The sequence below is a fragment of the Macaca thibetana genome, chromosome X, assembly GCF_024542745.1.
Source record: "Macaca thibetana thibetana isolate TM-01 chromosome X, ASM2454274v1, whole genome shotgun sequence".
NCBI classification, from domain to species: domain Eukaryota; kingdom Metazoa; phylum Chordata; class Mammalia; order Primates; family Cercopithecidae; genus Macaca; species Macaca thibetana.
The window spans coordinates 118,795,240-118,805,625 of record NC_065598.1 but is presented as its reverse complement, the minus strand read 5'-3'; the positions used below and the strand labels follow the sequence as shown (position 1 = coordinate 118,805,625).

The window sequence follows — 10,386 nt, the reverse complement described above, 5'->3', positions numbered from 1 at the left end:
TCCCCAGTGTCTAGCACATATTAGGTGCTTGAAAAATGCGTGTTTGTATTAGTGGTTGGGGTAGATACTATGGAAGAAGATAAGGTCTACTTGTTGGCCCGTGGATGGCATTTTTCTGTTCTAATGGAAAGGCTGAGGACTTCGGACGGCGCAGCCCGCGGAGTAACTTCGCAAAGGAGCCCGCGAGTCTCCACGTCGTTGGCTGCCGGGCCTCGGGTTTCCGCTGGGTGGGGAGGAAAGTGGGGCGGGAAATCGAAAAACGAACTCTCAGCTCCCGGCATTCCTCGTGGGCGGTGCTCCCCTTTGACCCTTCGCTCGCGTGCTACACATCCGGGCCTCTGCTACTAGTGAGAGGAAGATGGCGGCCGCGGCTGTGGTGGTTCCTGCAGAGTGGATAAAGAACTGGGAGAAATCAGGGAGAGGCGAATTGTGAGTGTTCGGGCCGGAGGCAGGCGCACTGCCGGGCCGGGCCAGGGCGTCAGCTGCACTCTCACCTGTGGTGGGAGGTTGGGGGGGGAAGATGTACCCCCTCCCCCACCCGGGCGGCGGGCGTGGATGGTCGGCTAGGAGTTTCGAACTCGGGGAGAGGTGCTGTTAACCGCCGCGGACCTCTTTCCTTCCCTGGCCTCCCAGAAATCGCTACTGCCTGCGGTAGCTCGGCTTTCTTTAGCCTCTTAGTAGAACTCCTGTTCCGCCCCTGCAGGTCTCTGCGCTCCCTCTTGGTCTCTTTTTGTGTCCCCCTTTTCGCTTGATCTCAGTGGGCTCCTTTATCTTTATGGGGCTGCGCTGGGGCGATTCGGACTTTCCATCTCTCTCTGTCCCATTTCTTCACTCTGCACCCGTTGGACTCCGCAGTTTGGAGCTTGGCGCCTCCTCTGCCTGAAGTCCGAGGAGGGCGAACCGTCCCGGATTCCCTCCCCTTCTCTTCGCCCGCTGCCGCGAAGCCCGGGGCGCCGCGAAGAACCCGGTTTGGCACCTCTCGTCCTCCCGGGGAGCGGTCTCTTGACTGTCCCGGCCTCGCGTAGCGCCGTGGGGAAGTGTGGCAGGGATTGCCGCTTTCCCTGAAGAACTACAGACATTTCTTTGCTCCGTCTGTTCACCTTAGAGCTATTTAGGGTTGGATTTAACTTTCGTCATTAAATGTTCCCTAAACCCCATTTTATCCTGGGACTGCAACTAATTCTGGCAACTCTCCAAGCTTCTCGAGTACCCAGGATAACGCGTTTCCTTTAGTCGTGAAACTTTTCCCCCGTAACGCCGAAAACAGTAATTTGCCATACCCCTAGTCTTCTCGCCCCCACATTAGAGCGCTCCCTCCTCCCCTCTCCCTGAAAAAAGTCGTTTAAGCAGCAAAGCAAACCTCAGATTTAAGAAAACATATTAATAACAGCTTCTCATTTCCTTCTCTGGATCGCTTTTAGATGCTAACGCTCAACCCTGGATGAAATTAACTCTTGTTAGCCATTTTTGTCGTCCTTGCCCACCCCTCTCCATTTCTAGTAGCCAGTTTACCGTGGCTCATGCTAAAGATTCAGATCTTTGTAACTTCATTACTTGGAACGAAACACGAGGAACGCGTTGCCGGATCCCGCGCTTGTAATAGTGCCAGCCTATGTGGCTTCCTCCCCCGCACCCCCCGCACTGCTGTATGAAGTCTTAACAGTGCGAGCGCTAGAATTCCCTAAATAAGCGGCTGTCTTAGCCACTTAACTAGCCGAGTGACCTTGGGTAAGTTCCTTAACCACTTGGACTGTTTCCCCTTGAGTAAATTGGGAATAATAAGTACTCTACTCAAAGGATTGTTGTGAAGACTAAATAATGCCTGTAAAGCACTTGGCTTATAGTAAGTGCTCAAGTGATAGCTATTAAAAGTAATATTATTCCAACCTTTAGATATTTAAACTTCTCAGGACAGCTCATGCACTTAAAGTCTGTACCACTCTGGTTAGCAATTAATTGGTCTCTGACTCCTTCATGTGTTTTTACTCTTGCACTGTAATGAATTGAGAGGCCCTTGAAAGATAGGGACTATGTCTCATATTTCTTTCGGTTCCATGCACGCCCACCCCCCCCCCCCCCAGCATATGCTTAGAGTGCTTATTGGTTTATTAATTGTCAGAGAAGACTATTTGATAAACCTTCGTTTTTAACTGTAATGAACATTTTACAAATCCTCATACATGCTAGTTAACAAATAGCTATCAAGTTTGTTAGCTAGTTGACAAATAGCCATCACGTTTGATAGCTAGTTGACAAATAGCCATCAAGTTTGGGGAAGGCAAGATGGGAAGTTACCCAGCCAGACCATCATCTTCATCCATATTAGGGTAATCCACCAAAACTCGTAAAGCAATTCACTGTTTTGTTTACTTTTAAAGCCAGCTCATTTATTTAGGGGCTGTTATCTTTGTAGATTGCTCAGCTTCCTCCTTTCAGCTACTGTTTTTTGACAGTTTTGCTTTTCTTTTTTCCCCTTGAGACGGAGTCTCGCTCTGTCGCCCAGGCTGGCGTGCAGTGGCGCGATCTCGGCTCACTAACCGCTGCCTCCCGCGTTCAAGCGATTCTCCTGTCTCAGCCTCCCTGTCTCACCCTCCCGAGTAGCTGGGACTACAGGCACGTGCTACCACGCCCGGCTAAGTTTTTGTATTTTTAGTAGAGACGGAGTTTCACCGTGTTAGCCAGGATGGTCTCCATCTCCTGATCTCGTGATCTGCCCGCCTCGGCCTCCCAACAGTTTTACTGTTATTGCTCCCACCTTAGAATGAGTGGTATTAGGGCTACAAGGTGAAATTCTGCTTGGCTTCTGACTGGTAATGGTTGGAGAAAAAGTGATGTAGGAGGTCGAAATACCTAGAAAAAATGGAATTTTAGGTTCACATTATGTGTATTTATATAATACATGCTACCTGTCATAGTTCTTATATTTGAAGAGCTGCTTCAAAACTGTTATTAGAAGCCGGGTGAGGTGGCTCACGCCTGTAATACCAGCACATTGGGAGGCCGAGGTGGGTGGATCACCTGAGGTCAGGAGTTCGAGACCAGCCTGACCAACATGGAGAAACCCCGTCTCAACTAAAAGTACAAAATTAGCCAGGCGTGGTGGCACATGCCTGTAATCCCAGCTACTCGGGAGGCTGAGGCAGGAGAATCGCTTGAACCCGGGAGGCGGAAGTGGCGGTGAGTTGAGATCGCAGCTGTCGCACTCCAGCCTGGGCAACAAGGGGAGCGAAACTCTTTCTCAAAAACAAACAAAACAAAAATAACAACAAAAAAACTGTTATTAGAACTTACATGTATGTAGTTATTGCATGACTTGTGGAATGTGGATTGAATTATAGTAGATCCAAATCAGTATAGTCAGTTTTATGATTGCATTCTGTTACAGGAAGAGAGTTTAAAATTGTGTAACATAATAAGCTATTTTAAATAGTTAAACACATCACCATTCAGTACTTAGTTTCAGTTTATTTGACCTGTTTTCCCTCTATGAAAACTTTGTTGCATGTAGCATGTCTTTGGAGTTTTTGTATCTTCTTAAAGATAGGTGTTAGCATTTTCATATTACTAGGCAGAATACGTGGTGGTGCAAATATATTACAAAAAACATTTTTCATTTGTCTGAAAACAGCCTCTGAAATATAAAAGAGCAACGGGAAAATTTAAAAATGAAGGTAGTGTGCCACCAAATTATTAGTGAATCTATTTATAGATTTGGCGTTTAGAATATGACCAATATTTAAAATTATACCTTGGGTGAATTTTTCCTTTTTAACAAGATAAATTAGCAGATAAGCTTTAACTTGACTGAAAATTACCTTTTTTAAAAATAATGTGATGTATTTCATGAGGTTGTTAATTCATTTCTTGTCTGTCAGTTCTTACCACCATAAATCTTTTCTGGGGGTGGTTGTCAACTAGTGTTGAAAGCAACATATGAGATGTATGGGATATTTTATAACTTTCAGATAGGGCAAATTCTTAATTGTATGCCATGAAAAACAACTGTCTATTAAATGGAAGGTCTTGGCTTTGAAGAATGTTTTATTAGGTAATTAGGGAGAAAAGTAAAACTGTATTTTGCCTATCTGAATGGTCCATCCATCGCATACCTAGATATCCCATTATGTTTCCAGATACCAATTATGTTTTTAATGCTAAATTATAGAACTCTTAAAGAATGACCTTTTCCAAGAGGGCTCAGAAGGGCAAAGGAGGGCTACCAAAATGTAATTGTAATTTCCAATAATACTTATATCTAAATGCAAACTCTTTCAAATTCTGAAAGATATGTATTTGATCACTTAATTTTGGAATTAGTTTTAGTTTCTTGATTATTTTATATTGACGTAGAACTTGCCATGATTAAGCTAATAAACTTGCATGTACTGGTAGATCCGGTGGAGAATTCTGGTTTTGATAGAAATCATTAACACAGTGAACTCAACATTTCTTTATCACAAGCAACCTTAATGGAGAATTGATATTCGAAGCTCTTAATCTGAAGATGCTAGCCTCATGTTAATACTTAGTCTAATTTTGAAATACTTATGTTTGTTGAATATCATCTGTTTGTTTGAATAGCTTATTTTAGGTATCTCAATTAGAAAGTTTTGTTAGGTCTTACCTTATTAATGGTAGTTATAATAAAGTTTTAAAATTTAATTGCCAAATGTTTTGATTGCTACTCTTTTTCTTCTGCTGCTACGACATTATTTTAAACATTCTAGAACTTATTTAAGTACATTTCGTTGTTCAAAACATGCCATATGATCTGAATTTCTTGGAGAATTCTAGGTAGAGGGTTATAATCATTCTAAGAAATTTTAGTCTTGGTGGTTGAGTCTTTTTTTCCTCGCAAAGTTGCTCCAAATTCAGCCAAAGCTTTATCTGAAACCTTTTCTTGATGTCTCAGTTTTCATTTCGTATTTAATTTCCCATTTCGACCTGTATTCATAAACTAAGTATAAGTCTTAGTCTGTTTTCCTGGGAAGAGAAACATTCTTCAAGAAATGTTGAAGCAATGTCAGGAGGTTGTATAGGCTACTGCCTTGTTTGTTAAAAAAAAAATATATATATATATATATATTCTGTAATGCTTTAATGTTTAGGTAGGGTGAGTGCTGTCAATATACTTGTGCTTTTTTCCTGCTGTAAGTGCGGCAACTCCTGTTGTCTTTTTTTCTTTTTCTTTTTTTTCTTTTTCTTTTCTTTTTTCTTTTTTTTTAACATTTCCTGTTTCTTTTTCTTTTAAATGCATGTTTCTACAAGATAAAACTATATTGTCCCAGTATTCATTTTTGTGGGTTTTGTTTCTGTTCTACAAATGATAATAGAGGTAGCACTTTGCTTAACTACATTTAACCTTTTTGTTGTCTTGTTTTAAAGAATTAAGTGAAGCGTAAATAGCATCAGCTTTTTATATATGAAAGCCACATTTGCGATGTGAGCATAATCAAGTAATTTAAGCTTGTGACTCTGTTTCCTTTTTACTGGAAAATGGGAACAAGTAAGATGAAAAGCCGTATACCCATGTTAAGAAGTATTCACAAAATACCTTTTAAGTCCTTGAAGGAACCTCAGACATTTTATTCAGTTTTCCATACATCTTTTGACAGAAAGTAGATTCTGTCCTCGTTCTCAGGGACCTGAGACAGCATCTCCATAATAGCACTAAACAATTTTAAAAGTGGAAAAAAACGAATGCCTGGCATGGTGGCATGTGAGGTGGTGGTGGCGTGCACTGTGGCACACACCTGTAATCCCAGCTACTTGGGCAACTGAGGCAGGAGGAAGGATCGCCTGAGCCCAGGAGAGCTCTGGGTGACATAGCGAGAACCTGTCTCTATTTTTATTTAAAAAAATAAAAAGTGGAAAAATGGTAAACTCAAGTATTTGAAAGTTATTAAGGGATTAAAATAATTTCAATTTGGACTAAGACAGAAAATTTGATTATTTTTAAGCCATATTAAAGTGGGCAACTATTAGAGGTAGTTTTGTTTGTTCCTTTCCCTATAATTTAGGTTAGTGACCTAAAACCATTAGGCAGGTGTATAGTAAGACAAATGTAACGTTCAGAAACAGTTTCTTTAAGAATCCTTGGTGGGCTTCTGTTAGTGAATCACTTAGGGAGAAGAGCACAGATACATCTACTTGTTGGCGGAAAATTCTTAGTGTTTGTTTTTAGTTTCTTGTTATAACTAAGGAATACCTGTTTTATTTTTTTATTAAAAAAGTTATTTTTAACTAATTTTTTTTTTTTTTTGAGACAGGGTCTTGCTTTGTCACCTAGGCTGGAGTGCAGTCATACGATCACGGCTCACTGCAGGCTTGACCTCCCAGGCTCAAGGGATTTTCCTGCCTCAGCCTCCTGAATAGCTGGGGCTACAGGAGCATGCCACCATGCCTGGCTAATTAAAAACATTTTTTTTGTGTGTGTGTATGTATAGGGATGGGGTTTTGCTATATTGCCCAGGCTGGTCATAAACTCCTGGCTTCAAGTGATCCTTCCCCCTCACCCTCCCAAAGTGCTGGGATTACAGGCATGAGCCACTGCGCCCAGCCAAAGGAATACCTCTTTTATACTAGGGAAATATAAGTATCTATTATGCAAACAAATTGCCTTGTTGTAATAACCTTTCAATGGTTCCATATGCAACTTGAGCAAATCTTTGAGATTCTAATAGTTCATGATGACATTGTCATCTGTGTCCTAATGAACATGTTTGTAGCCTGGTGACTGACAATATAGAATTATATTTCAGTTATTTCTTAAAGTTATGTAATGATGACTGTACCATTAGTCTAGGTAGGAGTTTGCAACACTGACGCAACCTCTTCCCCCCAACCATTGGAAGGCTTTTTGCAAAAGATGTGCATTAAGATTGTTAAATAGAAATAAAACTGTTGGAAATGTGAGGAAGCAAATGCGTTGTTATAAGGAGAAGTTTTTTTTTTTTTTTTTTAAAGACAGGGTCTCACTCTGTTGCCCAGGCTGGAGTGCAGTGGCATGATCTTGGCTCACTGCAGCCTTGACCTCCCAGGCTCAAGTGAATAAGGAAGAATTTTAAACAATTATTTTGTTTCTCTTTCTTTCTCATCCTTTCCTTTTCCTTTCCTCTTTTTATTTTTCCTCTTTTTCTATATGAAGGAATATTTGAAATTGCATTTTAGTAGCCTGAGTACAAAGGGAAAGATGAGTTACTTTATTCTCTTAAATTCTTCTTTCAAAGACATGGTGCTTCCTGCTATTATTATTATTATTATTTGAGGCAGAGTCTCACTCTGTCGCCCAGGCTGGAGTGCAGTGGTGCGACCTCGGCCCACTGCAACCTCCGCTTCCTGGGTTCAAGTGATTCTCCTGCCTCAGCCTCCCGAGTAGCTGGGGTTACAGGCATGCTCCACCAAGCCTGGCTAATTTTTGTAGTTTTAGTAGAGACAGGGTTTCACCATACTGGCTAGGCTAGTCTCCAGCTCTTGGCCTCAAGTAATCTGCCCTCCTCGGCCTCTTAAAAGTGCTGGGATTATAGGTGTGAGCCACTGTGCCTGGCTCCTGCTATTATATTCTAAAGGGAATTGACCCTATAGGGGAAATAGGAACCCAAAGAAGGAATTGTTTTAATACTTCATAGTAAATATTGAAGCAATCTTGATATACTTATATATCTCCTCTCCGCAAAAGACCTAGATGGCATTTTTAGGTTATATCTTCTGATGCTAATCTGAAGCAGATATTATTTCTATGTTGCCTACTGGAAGGAAGATTGATTTTGTTTTATATTCCAGATAAACTTAGGTTTAACATATTTTGTGAAAATAGAAGCTTAATCAGTGGTTTTTTTTTTTTTTAGATAGGGTTTCACTCTGTTCCCCACGCTGTCCAGGCTGGAGTGCAGTGGTAGGATCACCACTCACTGCAGCCTTGACCTGCAGGCTCAAGTGATCCTCCCAGCTCAGCCTCCCAAGTAGCTGGTACTATAGGCACGCGCCACCACACTCGGCTAATATTTTTTTTCTGTTTTTTTTTTTTTTTTTTTTTTGAGATGGAGTCTCGCTCTGTCACCCAGGCTGGAGTGCAGTGGCTGGATCTCAGCTCACTGCAAGCTCCACCTCCCGGGTTTATGCCATTCTCCTGCCTCAGCCTCCCGAGTAGCTGGGACTACAGGTGCCCGCCACCTCGCCTGGCTAGTTTTTTTGTGTTTTTTAGTAGAGACGGGGTTTCACTGTGTTAGCCAGGATGGTCTCGATCTCCTGACCTCGTGATCCGCCTGTCTCGGCCTCCCAAAGTGCTGGGATTACAGGCTTGAGCCACCGTGCCCGGCCTGTTTTTTTTTTTTTGTAGAGATGGGGTCTCACTTGTTGGCTAGGCTGGTCTTGAACTTCTGTGCTCGAGTGATCCTCCCACTTAGGCCTCCCAAAGTGTTGGGATTATAGGCATGAGCCAGCATACCCAGCTTTAACCAGTGTTCTTTTTTTTTTTTTTTTTTTTTGAGACGGAGTCTAGCTCTGTCGCCCAGGCTGGAGTGCAGTGGCCAGATCTCAGCTCACTGCAAGCTCCGCCTCCCGGGTTTACGCCATTCTCCTGGCTCAGCCTCCCGAGTAGCTGGGACTACAGGCGCCTGCCACCTCGCCCGGCTAGTTTTTTGTATTTTTTAGTAGAGACAGGGTTTCACTGTGTTAACCAGGATGGTCTCGATCTGCTGACCTTGTGATCCGCCCGTCTCGGCCTCCCAAAGTGCTAGGATTACAGGCTTGAGCCACCGCGCCCGGCCTTAACCAGTGTTCTTAACCAACTACTGTTCTCTTCTCAACCCATTAGAAGGCCTGTCTAGTCTCCAGGAAAGTAGTTGAAAGTGCTTGGGACCAAACTTACACCAGCTTACCATTCATAAGGTATTCTCAGAATAATTTTTTTTTAGTGAGAAATGTTTAATAGCTAAATGACATTTTCTTTCTTTGTTTTTGTTTTTGAGATGGGATCTTGCTCTGTCACCCTGGAGTGCAGGGTGGAGTGCAGTGGTGCGATCATGGCTCACTGGTGCGATCTTGGCTCACTGCAGTCTCAACTTCCTGAGCTCTGGCGATCCTCGCATCTCAGCCTCCTGAGTAGCTGGGACCACAGGCGCGTGCCGCCATGCTCTGCTAATTGTTTGTGTTTTTGGTAGAGACGGGGTTTCACCACGTTACCCAGGCTAGTCTTGAACTCCTGAGCTCAGGTGATGTTACCAGGCTGGTCTCGAACTCCTGAGCTCAAGCAATTTACCCAACTTGGCCTCCTAAAGTGCTGGGATTACAGGCGTGAGCTACTATGCCTGGCCTGACATTTTCAAACTAAATATTTAATTTAGTAAATGCTCTCCATTGCCCTTAGTTTTTATTTTTATTTTTTCTGAGACAGAGTCTCGCTCTGTTGCCCAGGTTGGAGTGCAGTGATGCAGTCTCAGCTAACTGCAACCTCTGCCTCCTGGGTTCATGTCATTCTTCTGCCTCAGCCTGCAGAGTAACTGGGATTACAGGTGCGCACCACCGCAACCAGCTAATTTTTTTTTTTTTTTTTTTTTGAGACGGAGTCTCACTCTGTCACCCAGGCTGGAGTGCAGTGGCACGATCTCGGCTCACTGCAAGCTCCGCCTCCCAGGTTCCCGCCATTCTCCTGCCTCAGCCTCCCGAGTAGCTGGGACTACAGGTGCCGCCACCACGCCCGGCTAATTTTTTTGTATTTTTAGTGGAGACGGGGTTTCATTGTGTTAGCCAGGATGGTCTCGATCTCCTGACCTCGTGATCCGCCCATCTCGGCCTCCCAAAGTGCTGGGATTACAGGCTTGAGCCACCGCGCCCGGCCATCCAGCTAATTTTTATATTTTTAGTGGAGACAAGGTTTCATCATGTTGGCCAGGCTGGTCTTAAACTTCTGACCTCAAATGATCCACCCACCTTAGCCTCCTAGACTTCTGGGACTACAGGTGTGAGCCACAGCTGCCGGCTTCCATTGCCTTTTTATTCTTTGGTTTTGAACATACTTTTGTGAAACCTGGAAGTGAATTGTTGACTAGCAAAAGTTTACTCTGCTGACTTTTAATAACCTTACCCTGCTCATCCTGATGATACAGTATTGACACAGTCAGAAGACACAGAGGTGAGCTGCAAGGTTACGTGTAATCTGCAAAGTAGATAATCTCTCTGTGGATGATTGTAATCTGGCATCTTATTTAGCCTTAGATGTGATATATAAGCAGGTTCTGTTAAGTCTTTTTTTTTTTTTTTGAGATGGAGTCTCGCTCTGTCGCCCAGGCTGGAGTGCGGTGGCCTGATCTCAGCTCACTGCAAGCTCCGCCTCCTGGGTTCACGCCATTCTCCTGCCTCAGCCTCCTGAGTAGCTGGGACTACAGG

The 10,386-nt window shown here is 43.3% G+C and overlaps 1 protein-coding gene across 10 annotated transcripts in view; it reads left to right on the top strand.

Annotated features, from left to right (window-relative positions):
• The first annotated feature begins 298 nt into the window (after window positions 1-298).
• THOC2 (THO complex subunit 2) overlaps window positions 299-10,386 on the top strand; it is a 131,816-nt gene continuing 121,728 nt past the window's right edge. For 9 of the 10 annotated variants that reach the window (XR_007722738.1, XM_050777340.1, XM_050777339.1 and 6 more), the window contains exon 1: window positions 316-429. Coding sequence is in view for 9 of the 10 variants with exons in the window: in XM_050777340.1 (XP_050633297.1) it covers window positions 359-429 (71 nt within the window). In the remaining variant the exon portion in view is untranslated. Of the gene's footprint in view, window positions 430-10,386 lie in introns of all 10 variants that reach the window. The other variant, XM_050777333.1, reaches the window with a different exon arrangement.